Below are 20,418 nucleotides of genomic sequence, written 5' to 3'. Positions count from 1 at the left end.
TGTGCTAATAGTTTTGGAAATGGTTGAACAGATGAAGCAGGAGGGGGTCATCGTTCTCTTTGTTCTCTTGATCTGGGTGGCTTCTAGATCACTTAAAGTTTCCTTTGCTTTGAGGGCAGCATGTTATCCAATGGTTACAATCTTTTAGAGATTGCCAGCAGTGCTTGGGGTTGTGGATTGCAAAGGTTAATGGTTCCTTGGTCTTCTTTTTTTTTTTTTAATGATTTGTTTTATTCATTATACCACATTCATTTTCTTTTATGCCTTTATTCCATGTACACATATATTGAACCTTCCCTTTTAACAAAGGGAAACAGTTCAGTAAAACTAAATGATACAATTATGGTATTTGACAGATAGCTTAATTTCTGCTCTTCTTTAAAGTGGGTACTAGTTGGTTCTTCCCACTCTTCAGCTATCTCCTTCTCTTATCCTTTCATCTCTCAAATCGAAAGAATTGAGTAGAAGGAAGGATTCTAAATCATGTGTGTGTACATAATGACTTGACTTCTTTGATAGTAAGGAAATTAAAATTATTCTGTATCATTTAATAATTGATTCTATTCTGTAATCAACTATTCTGTATTGCTGTTTAGTCATTCTCCAGTCATGTTCAACTCTTTGTGATCTCTTTTGGGGTTTTCTTGGTAAAGATATTGGAGTGGTTTGTCATTTCCTTCACCAGTTCATTTTATAGCTGAGGGAATTGAGACAAACAGGGTTGATTGACTTGTCCAGGGTCACACAGCTAGTAAGGTTCTGAGATCATATTTTAACTCAGAGAAGAGAAATTTTACTGAGTCCAGGCTGTGTACGCTCTATCCACTGTTCTACCCAGCTGCTCCTGTGCTGTATCATTGCTTCATTTCTGTCAAGCCACACTTCTCCATTCTTGAGTTAAGCTCAGAAATTCAGTTTTCTTTCAGAGTTAGTTTAAAGGTATGACTGAAAGGATAAGTTGTTATCATTCATTCTCTTAGTCCCTGAAACATCTTGCTTGTAAGCACCAACCAGTTTAAGTTAGTGCTATTCCCCGCCCCCCAGCCCAAATGTCTCCATCCTTGCCTATCCTGGTATAGTTAGAGAAGATTTGATCTCTTCCAAGGTAAAAACAAGGCTGGTGATGCTGATCCTCATACAAACATTACAAGAGACATAAAACAACCTTCCTTAATTGTCAGAGGGAAGTGTGATTAGCCTTATCACCATACCAACTCACTTTTTGTAGTATAGCCAATTACTCAACTACCTAGACCCCCTCCTGTCCTGCATGTTAATTAAAAGGGTCTCTCACTTCTCTTTGGGGGGTCACTGAACTTACGGAGGTGATCAGTTTGACCTACTTTATTAACAGTTATATGCATCACTGTTAATAAATTGATTTTGCTTAGAGTATGTATCTCAGTTTGCCTGTTTTGAATTTATTCACGTATAAACCCCTTTCCCATAATGATACTTTGGGGAATTTATTATGCTTGGACAGACATTTCAGAGTTTATTATAAACTACTCTAGAATATCTACTTCAATTATTCTTGGATGAAATTTCATGGGAATGGTGAGGTGGGAATAAGATATTTCTGAGGTCTCCATGCTGGCAGAATTAGTTCATATTTTAATTTCAAAGTCCTGCTGGGGTGGGCTTATTTTGACTTGGGTGAAGGACATAGTCTCAACTCCAGTACAAGTCTCTTAATGCTCACTTTTTTTTTTTGATTGTACATGTAAAGGTTATGACCAGAAAGAACCTGAGAAGGGTTAAGAAGATTTTAGGATACCTTTATTCTTCCTTTGGTGCTAATCTCCCCGTAGGATGTACAAACACCCCCATTGATGTCTCATTTGAGGCATTGTTCTGACACTGATATTATCTGCATGACAGAATTTAAATAAGTAACTTTGCCCTGTGTACCTTAGCCTGAAACCACTTTGAGGATGATTGACTCATAGCATTTAAAGATAATGGATTAAGTGGTGGTGGTTTTTATACCGGAGTCACCCTTAAAATTGATCTATTAAAAACTGTAGTGGAAAGAATTTAAGATGGAGGGGAAAAAAGCTGAAATATGTAGAGCAAAGTTATGAGGGGGAAGTAAGGAGATTGAGATCTGCAAGACAAAGGCAGGAGGGAATAGCCACAGACTCTGGTTCTTTGGAGGGAAGCCTGCACAGACTTCAGATCCATTTAGAGTATCTTCTGACTTCAGCAGAGGAGGGAATGTGCATGGCTCTAGGAATGTCAGCCACTGGAGACAGTAGAAGAGTAATGTGAATTCTTGGGCCAAGGCCAGAACTGCAGAAATGAGAGTCATTAGCAGTGGACATAGGAGTTTCTAGACTATGCCCAGTTCCTGACCCAAAGTTCTGAAGAAAAGAATAAGAATGGGGTGGCTAGGTGGCACAGTGGATAAAGCACCGGCCCTGGAGTCAGGAGTACCTGGGTTCAAATCTGGTTTCAGACACTTAATAATTACCTAGCTATGTGGCCTTGGGCAAGCCACTTAACCCTGTTTGCCTTGCAAACCCCCCCCCCCCCAAGAAAGAAAGAGAGAGAGAGAGAAAAGAAAAGAAAAGAAAAGAAAAAGAATAAGAATAAAGAGACAATGCCAAGTTTCTGGAATTTGGGGGCCAGACAAGGACTGGAGCTGAAAAGGAACAAAAGAGATAGCCCCTAAAGTAACTGGGTGGTGCAGTGTGTGAGAATACTAAACTTGAACTCAGGAAGACTGTAGTTCAAATCTTGGCTCAGATATTTACTAGATATGTATCTCTGGGTAAATCATAGACTTCTCAGTTTTCTTACTTATAATATAGAATTATAAGGCCTATCTGCAAGGATTGTTGTGAGATCAAATGAGTTAATGTTAAAGTGGTGATGCTAGCTATCATTATTATTATTATTACTACTACTATTAATAATATTAGTTTGTGAAAGAACAATGCTAGACTTTGTCCTTTTGTAAGATTAAACAGGTCCTGTTGGAGGAATTTTGAACCTTTTGATGCCTAATGTGACTCTTTCTTTTGGTGAGGTAGGAGGAGAGGAGCTAAACTACAGATATTATATTTAGAATAGCAGTTCTCAAATTGTGAACTGAGGACTTCTGGGGGTCTCCAAGACCCTTTGTTCAATGAAGTCAAAATTATTTTTCATTTCATATTACTAAGAAGTTTTCATTTCTAATGTGAATAAATATCAATAGATATAACCTAAATAAACAAAAGCATTGTGGCATGTTTATAATTTTGGAGTGTAAAGGAATCCTGAGATCAAAATGTTTGAGACTTACTGTTTTTAGAGGAATTTATAGAGAATGAAGGAGAATTGTTTTGACTCTTTATAGGCTTTGATATGAGTCCTTTGGGATTTGTGTTATCTGTTGAATGAAATAAAGACTGTTCAATGTGTATTATTAGCCTGAGTGATTACATGGAAGCTGATTTTCTACTTTTTCCTGTAAAAAATCGGACATAGCAAAAAAAAATTTTTTTAAAAGAACCAAGATCAGACATAGCAATGTTTGATGTTTCTGAAGTAGAACTGCAAAATAGAACCCCCCCCCCCAATACCATACTTCAAGGAGGTCCTAGGTGAAGGTAAAAACAAGCCAATTCCCTTATTTTCAGGGGGAAATTCTAAATGGGTATACATAAGCCAAAGAGTGACTTGTGATAAGCTTCCCCCAACTCTTTGAGATTGAACCTGACCTTATATAAACACAGAACTTAGGTTCTAGAATATCAGATCCTATTTTGAAAATTAATTATTATGTAAAATTGTTCCTAGGTTCTTAAAAACTCTCATCTTAATGAGAGTTGCAACTTAGATATCAATAACAATTGGAGAACATGATGGCCCTCAGTTTGTAGTTTGCCCCTTCCTCAACAGGGTTTGGGACTAGGGAGAGAAGAAGGACGATATCGAACTGAGACAGCAGCTGCAACACAGGAATGCTGCCTTGCAAGTAGGAGAGCATGACCCACATGACAGAACAGTCTCTCCTATCTGGGTCTTCCCACTAGTTGTCCTGCTCTGTAAATAATGAGTTAGCAAGGTGCTGTGAGAGAGCAAGCTGTCACAAATTCTACTATGCTAAATAGGCTCCAGATCTAATAAGAGATTGTGTTCTGGCTACAAGGACAGATCTGAGTGCAGAGAGGATGGCCACTAAGTCATGAATTCATGAAACCCATGAAATAATCAAAAAACTGATATTCAGTTCTATGTATCCCTCTCTTTCCCCTTTTGCAGTGAAAAGGGTAAGAGTGGAAAGGGTATGAAGAACAAACCAGGTTTTAGTCTAGGTATTAGTATTAATTTAATTGTTTGTATACTAAATAGGAGATCTTTGTCTAACAATTCCAGTTGACATACTACTTGAAGAATGGAATCATGTTAATTTGGACATTATTGCCAAAAGATCTGAGGAAATTGAAGCTAAATGGAAGGTTCCTTCATGGGTTTTCCTTGCAGAAAGACATAAAAAGGAATGGCAGAATTAGTTTCACTATATACCCTAAAGCAACAAGACAGATAATTTCATGGGGTACTTGTCACTTTGAAATGCTCTTGCTAAATCAACAAAAAAGAACATCATAATAAGAGTTGCAGCTTATATATCAATAACAATTAGAGAATATGATGGCCCTCAGTCTTCAGTTTGCCCCTTCCTCAACAGGGTTTTGGACTAGGGAGAGAGGAAGGAAAATATTTCACTGTGACAGCAAATGCAACAGGAATGCTGCCATGCAAGTAGGAGAGAATGACCCATATGACAGGACAGACTCTCCCAGCTGGGGCTTCCCACTAGTTATCCTGCTCTGTAAATAATGAGTTAGCAATGGTGGGAAGAGTGCTAGAATTGAGGTCAGCAAGAACTGAGTTCAAATCTAGTCTCACACAATTACAAGTTATATGACCCTAAGCAAATCATTTAAGCTCTGTCTGCCTCAGTTTCTTTGTCTCTGAAATGACAATAATAGAATAGTCACTACTTCATAGGGTTGATATGAGGATCAAGTGAGATGACAGATAAAAATACCTTATTTCTTCTCCTATTCTTTGAAGTAGGTGATAGCTGTTTTAAAACACTTTTTCCTTTTCCTGACCATTTCCCTTTTGTATCTTCTTTTCTCATTCCCCTTCTTCCTACCCTTTTCTCTACCCCCCCAATCCAAAATGATGGGTCCAAAAAAGATCCATTTGCTTTGTGTGTGTGTGTGTGTGTGTGTGTGTGTGATGATTTGTCTTTCCTAATGTTCTGCAAATGTACATATACCATTTGGAACAGGAATTGCAAATTCAAAACTCTTTATAACATAAATATGACATATTCAAGTTTAAGACAGAAATTACAGAGAACTTAATGAATTTTTGCTCCCATTTTTAAACTTTTTTAATAGGCTTTTCTTGCTCATACCTTATATAAACTTAAGTCTTTTGCTACTCTCAGAAAAGCAAGAATCCCTGGGTCAAATAAAATACTTCTGTTCTCTTCTCCTTAGAGCAAAGACTAGATACTGCCAAAATAAAATATAGGATGAATGAGATAATATATTAAATATATTACAATAGCTCCAGTTTAACATTCAAACAAGACAAAAATAGGAGATGGATTAAGGAAAATATGTGAACACAGGCTACAGTCATTTTCTATGGAAGTTTAACGAACATAAAGCAGTCACAGCAATTAGGAGGCTAAAAGAGCTCAGAAGCTGCCTCAGCCAATAAATATGTCATTTCTTCTCCAGGCAAAGAGAAATAGTGGCCAAGACTAACAACAATTTTGAACACAAACTTATTTGTAATATCTTATGGGAATAGCAAAGATTATAGAGCAAATTAATGTGGTGCATCTTAAAGGACATTATGGAAGATTAGAAGCATTATTTTAAGTTTTAAGTTGATGTTTTTGGTCTGTATTTTTGTAGGGAAATCATAGGATCATTGATTTAGAGCTGATAGGGACCCTTGAAGCCATTGAATCCAACCCCTTTGATTTATAGGTGAGGAAAAGAAGATGCAGAGAGATTTAAGTGCCCTTGTCCATGTTTTTCAGACTTGTCCAACTTTTCATGATCCTCCTGGCAAACATATTGAAGTGTCATTTCTTTTTCTCTAGATCATTTTATAGATGAGGAAACTGAGATAAACAGGATTAAGTGACTTGCTCAGGGTTACACAATTAGTGTATGAGGTCAGATTTGAACTCAGGAAGAGAAGTCTTCCTGACTCTAGGCCCAACTCTATTGACTGAGTCATCAGTCTGCCCCGGTTTAGTGTTAAGGTGGAGCTAAGTGACTGGCCCGTGGTTATACAGTGAATATATATCAAAAGTAGACACTTGGCCAGAAGTTTGTTTGACTAAAGTTGGCCTTCTGTCCACTATACCACATTGCTTCTCTTAAAAACAACTCAGAAGACAAAGGTGGAATAAGAAATTTGTAGAAGTGTTAGAAGAGATCCAGTTAATCCAGATCATCCCAAGATTATTTAAAGATAAAATATGGCTGGGGACCACCAGAAGATTTTAATAAGGAAACTGATCTATTGGCATTTCCATAATTAAATTTTTTTTCATCAGTGACAGTGCCTCCACTCAGTCCCTGATGTGCTATAAAGAAAATGGAAATAATGCTGAAGTAATGAAGAAAGGAGAAAGAGCAGCAGGATCAGGCCAAGTATACATAGGAAAAAATCTATGCTGGTGGGATAAGAATTTTCCAGTCTTTGAGCGATGATATAGCCATATATCTGAGAGGAGGGATGATGTTAATATTAAAAAAGGCAATCAAACCTACAAAAAAAAATCCACCTATAAATCTATTTTCTCATCTCTCTATAATGTGTTTATGAGAAAAATCTGTATATTTCCATGATATTCTTGATGAAATTTTGAGAAGGAAATATGTAGACTTTTGCAGATTATACTTTGTAATAGAATCACAAAAGTGACTACAAGGTATAGAAAATTTTAAATTTCACTGCATTTATTGTAATTATTATTATATTATAAAATATCATTTATTTCAGAACAAAATGCATCCTTTTAGTTTCCTTAGAGAACATGTCTCCCATTTTTATGTAAAAATGATATAAAATTCATTGATATATCGATAATAGATTGTTTTGTTCAATGATCTTCTGATTATTAACATAATGCAAGGTATAAAATAGGGAGGGGCATTCTTTTTTTTTTTGGTTTTTGCAAAACAATGAGGTTAAGTGACTTGCCCAAAGTCATACAACTAGGTAATTAAGTGTCTCAGGTCAGACTTGAACTCAGGTCCTCCTAACTCCAGGACCAGTGCTCTATCCACTGCACCACCTAGCATCCCCTTGGGAGGAATATTCTTTTTTTTTTTAAGTTTTTAGTTTTTTGTTTTTTGCAAGGTGATGGGGCTAAGTGACTTGCCCAATAAGTAAATGTCTGAGGTCAGATTTGAACTCAGGTCCTCCTGTTGCTCTATCCACTGCACCACCTAGCTACCCTGGAAGGGATATTTTTTGTCAGTCGTGTTTGTCACTCTCATAAAAGATTTACGTTGCAAAATTTAGATACAAAAGAAATTCCCTATAAACAATGAGGTTCTCCAAACACTACTGTCTAAAGATAGCACTGTGCTGGTTATGGCAGGATTGAAAGGATTGAAATACTATAGTTACTTTTTTTTTTTTTTAGTTTTTACAAAGCAAATGATAGGTTAAGTGGCTTGCCCAAGGCCATACAGCTAGGTAATTATTAAGTGTCTGAGGCTGGATTTGAATTCAGGTACTCCTGACTCCAGGGCCAGTGCTCTATCCACTGTGCCACCTAGCCACCTCTATAGTTACTTCTAAGGGAGATCCAAAACCACTTTAAAAAAGTCTGACTATTAGTCTTCATTGGAAAAATGCATCTTTTTTTTTTTTGGTTTTTATAAGGAAATGGGCTTAAGTGACTTACTCAATATCACACAGCTAGGTAATTATTAGGTTTCGGAGGCTGCATTTGAACTCAGGTTCTCCTGATTCCAGGCCCAGTGCTCTAGCTATTATGCCACCTAGCTGCCCCTAAAAATGCATCTTGACAAGAAAGTGAGAGGTCAGTTGCATTCATCTTGGACAGACATTGCAGATGGATGAGGAAGTTGGCCAGATTTCCATTGCATCACTTGATTAGAGCCTCTAATTATTCTATATTGTTAATGAAACAAACAATCCAATATTTTAGCATCAATATTTTTCTACTGATTTTATTTGGAACAATGGATATTATGTGGTGAATTATGAAACATTATAGCTTCTAAAAAATAAAAATTTCAGGTGACTTGAGAGGCAGTTCAAGGAAATAAGGAGATATGCCTTTATTACTTACCTCTTTTGTTCCAGGCTTTATGTTAAGTGCTTTATAATAATAAACCCTGTGAGGTCATTTTACAGTTGAAAAAACTGAGACAGAGGTGTGACTTCCTCAAGGTCATATAGCTAGTAGATTATCTGAGGCTGAATTTGAACTCAGGTCATCCTGACTCAAGGCCCAGAGCTCTATCTACCCACTTTGTCACCAACTACCTCTAATGTAGCAGGAATGATGAGATCATGAATCCATGGAAGTAAATTTCCATTTAAAAGTGGTAAATCCCTGCCATGAGAGTGAAGTGTGTACTGAATAAAAAGGTGGTTTAGAATCAGGAAGACATGAATTCAAATCTGGTGGAGTGACTCTGGGCAAATTCACTTATCCTTTCAGTAACCTAGGATACTCTTTACATTCTTCTTATTAAAGATAATGTGTTGACTTTCTTCTGTATAGCAATGAAATCACAAGTCCCTATCTCTAAATCTCTGCCATAATCTGCTTCTTTAAGGATGAGAGAGAGCTAGTCTGGATTTGAACTCCAGGTCCAGTGCTGTATGCACTGCACCACTTAACCACCTCTATGCCTTTCAATGGCAAGATAGAGTGAACAAGTAAGGGTCAGCCCATTATAGCTAATATTTATATATGCACAAGAAGTGAGGGTCAGCCCATTATTGCTAATATTTATATATGCACAAGAATGTTAAAAATTCCATCAGAATAGTAGCACCTCAGAATTGAGAGGGAGCTTAGAGTCCATCTGATGCATGGAAAATAATCTGTTGTAACATGCTTGATAAGTGATCATCTAGCCATTGCTTGAAGACCAACATCTCTCAAGGCAATGCATTTCACTTTTGCATAGTCAGAAAGTCCTTCCTTAGATCAAACACAAATTTATTTTTATGCAATGTCTCTTTATTCTTTGTCCTTTTCCATAATGTCAAGCAGAATAGATCTGATTCTTTTTCCATAGGACAGCCCTTCAGATATTTGAAGACATCCATCATGTTTCCTGCCCTCCAAGTCTTCTCTCCTCTAGATTGAGAAAGCTGAAGAAATAAGACATCCAGGAGATGAATGACTGAAAAACGGGTGGGCTGGTCATTTAGCAAGAGTGAAGAATTAGCAGATGGCTATTTAGAACACAGCTCTAGTATTTGCACATTGTTATGAGACTTACAACAAGGACTTCCTCTTGTTCAATTGGACTTCTTAGGAATGATGGAAGGACATAGATAAGAGCTGCACAGGAGGAGAAAGGGTGGGTGGGTTATGATTTAAAGGGAGACCCATATCAATGAGATCTTGTATCCTGTATCCACAGATGGTTCCTGAAGCCATGTTGGGGGTATTTGGAATTTGTGTGATGATCTGATTCTTGAGTTATTTGAGTGAAAACAGAAAATTGTTTAAATGTAAACAGAAAAGCCTGAGAAAGGACCAGAAGTGTAGTTCAGTGCATTGCATAAAATAGGATTGTTTATCTAGAACTGAAAATACCCTCTAGTCTAATTCCTTCATTTTACAGATGAAGAAATTAAGATCTAGAAAAATTAAGTGACCTGCCAAGGATCACTGTGGTAATAAATTTCTAAGCCATGATCCAAACTCAGTCAGCTGTCAACAATTAAAGCATTCTCATCATGCTGTTTTTTCCTGTTTTGGAGAAATTCATACTCTATAGGAAGTATTTTAGAGAGGGGTTTGCTGGTAAATGCTTAATGAATAGCTCTTTGAGAAAAGCACATACATATGTCACCTTTAAGGATAATCTGTGATATTAAAATTTTATCTATCACTTTCTTAAGTCTACACAATTGACAAAACAATAAATTAAGTTCTAATTTATAGCATTTGCTGATATCTAGGGTGTAAATGCTCATGTTAAAAATTTAACAATTGACTCTCTTATACAAACTGATTCTAGCACATTCCAGATAGAAAATGGAGAAAATATGTCTTAGATTATATTTGTTTTCATTTAAAATCTGTAAACACTTAAGGTCATCAAAGAGATTGAAGGAAAAGAGCATCATAAAAGTATGTTTCATTTATCCAGCTATTTCTAAGACTAATCCGCACATCTAACCCTATCTTGTCCTCATATATTAGCTATTTTACATGACTACAACTAAGAAAATTTTCTTACTTTTTTAAAAAAAAAGCATTTATGGCTTAGATTTGGCTTGACTTTATGAAAATCTCTACCCAATATGAAGTCATGTTTATTAATGTCTTTCTAATTTCCATACTCAAAAGCATAGGTATGTATATCCATATCTATATCTATATATCTATATCTATATCTATAACTTATAGAGATTATTAACTTCTCTCATATCTGAGGATCTATGCAGAAACAGTTGCCCCTGGAAATATTTTCCAATTTGATTTCCTCTTAATCCTCTTAGTTTGCTTTTCCTTTTTTGGTCTTTTACCTTTTCTTATGTCTTTGTGCATTTCCGCTTCCCTCTTTCTGTTATTATCTCTAAGTGGTGATAGCTACAAAATAGGTGACTTTTCTAATAGTGTTAAAGTATCTAACCTAAGAGTTTGACAAAAGTCTTGCAAATACTCTAAAATTCATAGATCAAATAAAATACAGGTTGTGGCTTTCTTTTCTGAAGTGTTTAGTTTTACAAATCTACTAAAGCTTAAGTAGAAGGATTTTATTAGGGTTCAATAACACCAATAGTACTAAAATACTAGGGGAAAAGGAGTAAAAGGTAGTCAGTGAACAAAAACAAACCCAAAAAACCCAATCCATATAATGAGCCCATTATGTTTTTCTTTTATTTCTCCTAGTTGTATCCTTTTCTGAAACATCAGATTTGGCTGGGCTCAGCAAGCCCTGCAGTCAAATCAAGTTATAACAATTTAATGGAATAGTAAAGATAAACCAACAACCTAGGATGAATTGAATATACAATTGTAGCAGAAAATGAAGTTAACCATATATTTTGTTTCTGTAGAAACCGGAATGCAATCCCAGAAGCACTCAGAATTTTAATAATGAGAACTCCAGAGGAATAAAAGAAAGAAAGATAAAAGTTGCTAAAAGAAACAAAGGGAATTTATTGAGGAATAAAGGAGCTGTGAATGAAAATCAACAGAAAATATTGAAAAATGAAAAGTTAATTCCAACTGGGAATGAGCAGTCAACTGCTGATCAAATAAATGCCAAAGTATCCCCAAAGATACATATGCAGGATGTCCATGAACCCTGGAACTTTGGGTCTATGGAAGAGAGAAAAAATAGGACAATTTCTAAAACAATTGAGATGAGTGATAGAAAGAGCAATACAAGGATATCATTGGCAACCTCTTTAAAAAGAATAGATAGATCTATTGCTCATCACCAGCAGGATTCTGAAACTTTATGTGACCTTTCAGAAAAATCTGGTATGCTGACTGACTCAGTAATTCTGGAGCGGAGAAATCATGAATGTCATTATAATGAAGTTTTTTCAGTTTCAAAAGGAAGCAGTACTTGTGAAAATGACGCAAATTCACTGGTTCTAATGAGCCAAGAAGAACCTGGTCAGAACATAGGGTCAGTAGACTCTCAGAAAGAATCCAAGAGTTTAGAATCAGAAACTGCTGGGCTAGAAGAAGCTGTCCCTTTCTCTGGACTTCCCTTTTGTGAAGAAGCCAAGTTATCCCTGACCCCTGAAGGAAATGATCACACTGCTCATCATGAGAAACCTGTAGCTTGGGAGGTTAGTGACTATAATAACCCAAGTCAGAAAAGTGAGAGGGTGACAGCCTGGGAAATGTGTTTTGTTTCCTTTGTAGGTAGAAATGCAGACAGTGGCAATGATAGAAATGATGATGGTGATGGTGGATTTCTCTCTGAGGGGACTGCATTATTCAAGAAGATGACTTGTTTTGTAAATAATGAAAACCAGAGTGATTATAAAGCAAACTCAGAGCACAAAGAACAGTCAACTTCCCCACACCACTTAATTTCTGAAACTCAATCTTTACTCCAGGAAAATGTTTTTCAAGCAGGTAACCCCATGACGATTTCACAACAGGACATTGTCAATTTATCTGATTCAGATTGTACCATTATTTCTGAAATATGTGTTGAAAATGAAGAACAGAATATTAAAAGGATTATTTCTGATGTTGACCCTGAGCAAATTCTCCTTACTAGTTCAAAGACACTGTCAATGCCTGACTTATCAGAACAAATTAGTGGAGTGGAAAGATCCACCAGTCTTCATAATAATAGCACCACTGCACCAAGCTGTTTCATTAATCAGACAGATGAGGCAAGTATAATTGTGAGGGGAAAGGAGAGTTCAGAAGGACCCTGCATTGAGAAAACTCAAGAGAGCCATCCAAAGAGTCCAGAGTGCACAGGACAATATCCTGAAAAGGAAGCAACTAAGATGGAAATAAAGCAAGTAGAACTCCCAGAAAGTGATGTGATTCCAAATAAAAATGTGCAGTCTACCAGAAACTTTAATAAGGATTTAAGAAATGCCTCACAGCTCAAGCAAGAGTTAGAGAAGACAATGCTTTCCCTATCAGGTAATAACTAAATTATTATTTTTACAGTATTACAGGTTTTCTTAAAATATAAATATTCCAATGAATTCCATGCTGTATGAACCCCTGCTTGCCAGGTGCCTCTCATGACTAATGTATTTATATAACAAACACTTTAAGGTTGATGAATCACTTAAAATTGTGAAATCATTTGATCTTCACAGTAACCCTGTGCTACTATTATTCCCATTTTATAAATGAGGAAATGAGGCAGACAGAAGTGAAGTTACCTAATAAATGTCTTAGGTAACATTTAACTCAGGGCTTCCTCACTTTAGATTTGGCTCTTTATCCATATAAGTGTCAACATTTACCATGATGCTAGCTATTGGAAGAAGTTGTTGCACTGATATTCTCAGGAGTTGGCAATTTCCATCAGTCTTTAACTTTGAGGAAGTAGGCAAAATCAGGAATTCCAGTCACATTTCCACAGAATAATGTTACCTCATTTTGTTCAGTCACAGAATTACAAAATCTCAGACTTAGAAGAGATTCCAAAGACCATCATGTCCATTCCATAACTAAAAAAAACAAACCAAAAAACCCAAATCTCTTCTCTACCATGCTCCAAAGGTAGTCATCCAGTCTTTCCTTGAAGATTTCTAGTATGGAGCAACCCATTAATCTTCCAAAGCAGCCCATTCCACTTTTGGATAGCTCAAACTATTAAGGAAGTTTTTCCCCATATAAACCTGCATTTGTCAGTTCTGCCCATTAATCTTTATTGTTTCCTTTAGTGCCAAAGAATCCAAGTTGAATCCTTTTTTCAACTTGACAACAATTTAGCTATTTGCAGATAACAATCTTCTCCACCTCAGCCATTTCCAAAGTCTTCGTGTTAAATGTTACCAGTTCCTTTTACTAATTCTCGTACATTTGAATTTGAGACCCTTTACCATCTCGATAACTTTCCTCTCTAGAGTCTAGATCAATGATGTCTTACTCAAATAGAAATGGATCTCAGCAGGCCATATACCAACTTAGAAAACCATAAATTAGCATGATCTATGATATATTTTTATTTATTTTGCTAATCATTTCCCTATTGCATTTTAATCTAGTTGGTCTTGGATGTTTGCTTGGAGGCTTCTGCTTGAGGGCTCCAAGTTTGACCCTTCTGAGATTGTCATTGTCCTTAGTGCATTGTCCAGAATTGACCATGACATTCTAGATGTAGTCTGACTAGGGAAGAAAGAGTTCAGGAATACCATCACCTCCCTACTGGACTCAGTGACTCTTTTTAGTGCAACCTGACATTACATGAGATTTTTTTTACTGCCATATCATGTTGTTTATTCATGTTGAGCTCATACTCTACTAAGTCTCACAGATTTTCCTTTTCAGAACTGCTATCTTGTACTCTTGCAACCTGTCCAGCCATTTTTCAGTCTTTGATGGACCTTCATCCAGGCAAAATCCATTATTTATGGCTGTCCTTTATGGCCCAAACTAGGTTTTCATCTTTTTTCCTTCTCTTGGATTGATGTCAGCAGCTTGCCTGAATTCAAAGTTGATTCCTATATCTCTTTATCCAGTCCTAATCTCCCTCCTGAACTCCAGTCCCACATCCCCAACTGCCTCTTGGAATCTAAAATTGTATGTCCCATAGACATCTTAAACTCAACATATACAAAATAATTTATTATCTTCCCCCCCCAAAAAAACTCCCTTCTCCTAAACTTCCTTTTCATTGTCAAGAGACAATGCTTCTTTCATTTTCACTTCTAAAATATTGACAAATTTTGTCACAAAATTATTAGTATGTTTCCTTTTCTCCATTCAAAGAACCACTACCCTCATACAAGCCCTCCTCATCTCTTTCTTGGATTACTGCAATAGCTTTCTAATTGGTCTTCCTGCCCTAAATCTCATTTCCAACTACCCTCAATTTATCTGCCAAAGTGATTTTCCTGAAGTTCAAATCAGACCATATTACTACCCTATTCAGTAAATCTCCTGTAACTTCTATGTACCCTCAGGATCAAATTTAAAATCCTCCATTTGCCATTTAAAGTACTTTATAATCTCAGCTTTCCCAGTTTTCTTACACTTTACTCTCTTCCATGTACTTTGCAATCTAGCTACAACAGCCTGCTTTCTGTTCCTTGCATGTGACAATTCATCTGTCCCCCATGTCTAGAAAACTCTTTTTTCTTATGTCTGACTCTGACTCCTAACTTTCCTAGTTTCCTGAAAAAAACCAGAGTCCTTTCTTGGTCCCCAAATGCATCACAGGTTCTTTGCTCTAAAATTACTTTTATCTATGTGTGTGTGTGTGTATGTATACATATATCTGTACATATATATATATATATATATATATACATACACATTATGTGGATGTTTATATATGTACATACTCCACCTCTACACACCATCTATGACTTTCTTCAAGTCACTGAAAAAAATATTATTTATATATATAGCATAAGAGCCTAGAACAGATCTTTAGGGCACTCCACTGAATACCTTCTTCTAGGTCAAAGTTAAACCATTCAGAAGACTCTTTGGGTCACTCAAATGCCTAAACTCATCTAATAGTACCACCATCTAGCCTGCCATCAATTTATCTTGTCAACTAGAAATGTATGAGACTTTCATCATTTGATTTCCTGAAGTCAGGGTAAGCCATTTTATTGCATTCACCTAATTTACCAGTTTTTATATTCTGTCAAGGAAAAAAAAGAAAAGAAAATGAGGTTGTCTTGGCATGATCTATTCTTAATGATATACTATGGGCTCTTTGTGATCATTACTTCCTTTTCTAGGTGCCCACTAGCCATCCTTTTAATATGTTTCAGAATTTTTTCAAGAATTGAATTTAGCTCATTGACCTGTGGTTCAAGCTCTATAATTATTTTTGAAAATTAGGAAAATGTTTCCCTTTTTCTAATCTTAGGGTACTTCTTATTTTTCCACAGCCTTCACATATCATTGAGTATTAATGGCTCAGCAATCACTTTCAGTAATGTCAGATAATCTCAGCTAGTCTAGATGATTTTAGCCAGTTGATCTCTTACTAGCTTATTACATATCTTTAGTATCCATGCCTCATTAGCCATTTTTTGATTTTAGCTTCCTTGACAGAGAACATGAGCAGCTTCTCTTTCTGGCTAGTTATCATTACTTATATCTCTAATATTCTCCCAAGTATTTCTCCCTAGTATTTTTCACCCATGGGAAGTAATTCTCTATTTCTTTAGAATTTCATTCTTGAGAGTTTCATATCCCTTGAAGGTGGACTTCACCCACAGAATTTTAGCACATACAATACTACCTTTCCTCTGAATTCTTTGAAATTTTGTCTTCCAAGATCCATTTATGAATTTTCTCTATCACAGATTTTGCCATTGAGTGAGTAGACACTTTCCCAGGACTGTCACTCTATATTATAATTGTTTCTAGTGAATATAACTTTAAAGGTATAAAAGTTCCTTCAAAAATATCTATGTATTAAGATCCTTACAAAGTATTATTTTTATCATCTATTAATATAATTAATATTTCTCAAACTAGTGAAAAAATCATACATAGCATTAATATCTCACATTTTCTTGTGTTTCAGATAAGGAAGTGAATGATAGTGTAAACAGAGAGCAAAACACTGAAAGAAGTCACAAGGAGGCAAGAGGAAAAAGAAATCCTGCGCTAAGAAATTTACAGCTATGTGAAAAAAGAGTTCAGGCTAAAAGAAAAAGGCAAGATCTTCAAGAGACTGTCTATAGTCAAGATCTAAATTCCTCTATAAGTACAAATAAGGATTTACAGAATCAATCACAGCAAGAGGATTCTCCTGATCCTAAAGCTTCTGAAATTCCAGGTTTATTTTTAACTTGTTATTCTTTTCTTCCAAACTTCCTTATTTCTGAAGAAGGTACCCCACTATTCTTCTAGTCTTCCATTTTTGTCTCTGAGTTATCTACAATTTGTCATTCCCCTTCAGCTCACAGAGTTAGTTGTTAAATCTCATTTCTACCTTCATAACATCTTCTGTATCTGTACCTATCTCTCTACTCACATGATTACCTCTCTAATTCATGTGCTCATGTACTACTGTCACATTTCCTAATTCATGTTCCTGCCTCAAATCCCCCCACCCCACCCCTCCACCTCTTTAATCCTTTCTTACAACTGCCAAAGTGATTTTTCAAGGATGAAAGTCACAGCACAACACCCCCAGATCAGTGTACTCCAATGGGGTCCTGTTTCTTAAGAATCAAAAATAACTCTGAAGTCTATTTGAGCATCTGAGTGGGTGAGGTGACCATAATGTGACATTTAGGATACCAACAATTATTTTGTTTGAAATACTTTTTTTTAATTAGGTTTTTGCAAGGCAGATGGGGTTAAGTGGCTTGCCCAAGGCTACACAGCCAGGTAATAGTGTCTGAGACCAGATTTGAATCCAGGTACTCCTGACTCCAGGGCAGGTGCTTTATCCACTCTGCCACCTAGCTGCCCCCTGTTTGAAATACTTTTGCCCCCCTTTTCCACTACTTTAAAACAGTCACTGAAGAAGTAAAAGAGGACCACACAGTTTAAAGACTATTTTGTACTTTTCTTGGTATTGTGGGGTAGCATGACCAATGAATTTGTTTCCTAGTGGCCAACACCTCAGTGATGAGCCTTATCATCCTTGGGGTTCTGAGGGCAGAGCTCAGATCATGGTCTTTGTAGAGGAAATATTGCTAAAGTGCTTGTACCAGGACAGCTAGATCAAATCAGAATATCAAAACACTCATTTGAATTCTATTTGCTATATTACAGTGAAACTGGAAAGTTTGCTGTCTATCACTAGGGAGAAAACTGAGTGCAAATTGAGGTATAATTTTGTCACTTAAAATTTTTTTGACCTTTTTGCAATTTGACTAATATTGAAATATTTTGCATGTATAAATCTATATTATATCGATTGCTTTTTCAATGGATGAGAGAAAGATCAAAGGGAGGGAGAGAATTTGGAATTTAAATTTTTTTGAAAAACGTGCTAAAAATAAATAGTACATTTTCATAAAAGAAAGAAATTAGATAGTTTGAGATTATGATTAGTATAAAGAGTAGATTCTCTACATAACCCTGGACAAGTTATTTAATCTCTCTGAGCCTCTGTTTTCTCATTTGTAAAATAAGTAGGTTGAACTAGCTGTCTTTGTAGGATTGCTTTCATCCTGACATCTAAGTTCATGTGACCTCTTCAGAATGAAAGATTCACAGGGCCATAGTTTCCCCTAGCTCTGCAGCAATCTCAGAACCTGTTTTGGGAACTCTTGGGGACTTTGAAATCTCTGAGTTAGTGGAACTACAACTCTTAAGTTCCTGTTTTTTTAAAAGTCTCCTTTGTACCTACTCTCCTGTTTACAAAAGACATATGACTTCCTTATGGTATCTGTGAACCATTTCATTACAATCTTTAGGCAGTGAAGATCTCAACTCTAATTTTTTTTTTAAGGTTTTTGCAAGGCAATGGAATTAAGTGGCTTGCCCAAGGCCACAGGGCTAGGTAATTATTAGTGTCTGAGGTCTGATTTGAACTCAGGTACTTCTGACTCCAGGGCCAGTTCTCTGTCCCCTGCACCACCTAGCTGCCCCCTCAACTTTAATTTTAATGTAGTAAGAGGTCCCAACTCATCCCCTTTCAGATACATCTCTACATGTGCCCTCCAAGCAATGGAAACATGGCAAAGTCCTGGCAAAGCTTTTATAGGAATTAGGCAGATAATAAAGCATCTGTAGTCCTTGGGGCTGCCTAAATCTTACTTTCATTTTGAAGCTTCTTACAATTGGTCAATAAACTAACCAACCCTGGAGAGGGGGCGTGGTCTCTGCTGGTATTTTAAACAGTTACCTCATTACTCTGATTGTTGAAAGATAAGAGAAATGATGGTGAGTCAAGTGGGAACTATCTAGAACAAAGTGATTCCACAAGAGTCTGATTATCCTGAAATACATCCCCTATGGATCTGTGTTCCCTTATTTGTGAATACTATTAAGTAAGCCTTGAAGGCCTGCTTATGCTGCTAACTGATCCAGGGCCTTAACACAGAAGCCATCATAGGGATTGGGAGTAGCAAATTTGTCACACAGTCATAGATAATGTCTTTGTCCTTGACAATACTTTGTAAGCTATTTTCTTTTCTCTTAGGTTTGTTTATGTCATGGGATTCTGTCAGTCAGAGATTACTGGGATCTGACCCTTAGACTATGTTCCAAAGAGACCAGTGATTTGGGGCAGGAACAATGGGAAGAAGCAGGGTGTTACCTTGCTTCTGCTATGTAATGCTCTTGTGCCATCATCTTCTCTCTCAAACTCCATCCCTAGTCTACCTTATTTTGCCAAGTTCCAAACCTCCCTGCTGTTTTCTTTCCTCTTCTCTCTGCCCCTCATCCTACTTTCCATTACTTTTTTTGTGTTATCTTCCTCCATTTGAATGTCAGCTCCTTCAGGGCTTGAACTGTCTTATTAGTTTGTATTTGTATCTCTAGTGCATAGGACATCCCCTGGCACATGATGAGTGTTCAGTAAATGGTCTGTCTATTCCTCTCTATCTAGTTAACTATCCTATTAAAGATTTTCCTTTCATCCTTAATAATTCACCTTTATAGCTCTGAGGAAATCTGAGATCCCTGAGAGGGGAAGTGCTAGTTCCCTCCCCTCTGTTAAGGGCCTCACATTTAAAATAAAGTTTTTTCAAGTCCCTCCAAATATTACTTGGTTCAAGGCTACAGGTTCTGTGTCACTAAATCCTAAGGGCAAAAAAATAAAAACCCCCAGGAAAAATGTAAAGCCTCATTAATCTGAATTGAACAGAATTATACAAAAAAGGTATTTCAGATGTTATATCTTATTTTTTAATAAAAGAAAACTAGAGCATTTAATAGGCTAAAGAATGACAGTTGCTTTTAATTATACTAGAAATAAGAGGTAGAAAATACCTGGTGTTATATATAATAATGTTTTAAATCTATCAAATTACAATGTAATATTAGGAAAGGAAAATTTTAAGAATACTATTGTCAAAAGTTTTTGACCCATTTTGGTCTCATTATAATGGAATTATTGAGAACAGTGATAAATGTTGCTCTAGAATTTTAGATGGTTTTTAATCTGGAAGATAATGAATTAACTTAATGGAAAGCAGTGTTCTGAGAAGAATGTAGTGAAATAGATGAAGTATTGCTATTTTTTCCCCAAAGTTAATGCTCAGAATAATACATTTGTGTATGCATTTGCATCAAATACTCCAGCGAAGTATCTACTGCCAGTCTGGATCAGCATGACATGGTATGAAGAGCCCTGGACTCAGAGCCAGAACACCTAGGATCATGCCCTGGTCCTATAATTTTCTTATGTTTACAATACTATTTTTTTTTTGGCAAGGCAATGGGAATAAGTGACTTGCCCAAGGCCACACAGCTAGGTATTTATAAAGTATCTAAGATAGGATTTGAACTCAGGTCCTCCTGACTCCAGAGCCTGTGCTCTATCCACCATGCCACCTAGCTGCCCCATGTTTACA

The 20,418-nt window shown here is 36.4% G+C and overlaps 1 protein-coding gene across 3 annotated transcripts in view; it reads left to right on the top strand.

Moving 5' to 3' along the window:
* ANKRD31 (ankyrin repeat domain 31) overlaps positions 1-20,418 on the top strand; it is a 201,089-nt gene that overhangs the window by 89,245 nt on the left and 91,426 nt on the right. For all 3 annotated transcript variants that reach the window (XM_074200453.1, XM_074200455.1, XM_074200452.1), the window contains 2 exons: positions 11,317-12,883; positions 16,467-16,721. In XM_074200453.1, coding sequence (XP_074056554.1) covers positions 11,317-12,883; positions 16,467-16,721 — 1,822 coding nt within the window. The remainder of the gene's footprint in view (positions 1-11,316; positions 12,884-16,466; positions 16,722-20,418) is intronic.

The sequence above is a fragment of the Macrotis lagotis genome, chromosome X, assembly GCF_037893015.1.
Source record: "Macrotis lagotis isolate mMagLag1 chromosome X, bilby.v1.9.chrom.fasta, whole genome shotgun sequence".
In the NCBI taxonomy this organism is placed as follows: domain Eukaryota; kingdom Metazoa; phylum Chordata; class Mammalia; order Peramelemorphia; family Peramelidae; genus Macrotis; species Macrotis lagotis.
This window is presented reverse-complemented; position numbering and strand designations above follow the sequence as displayed.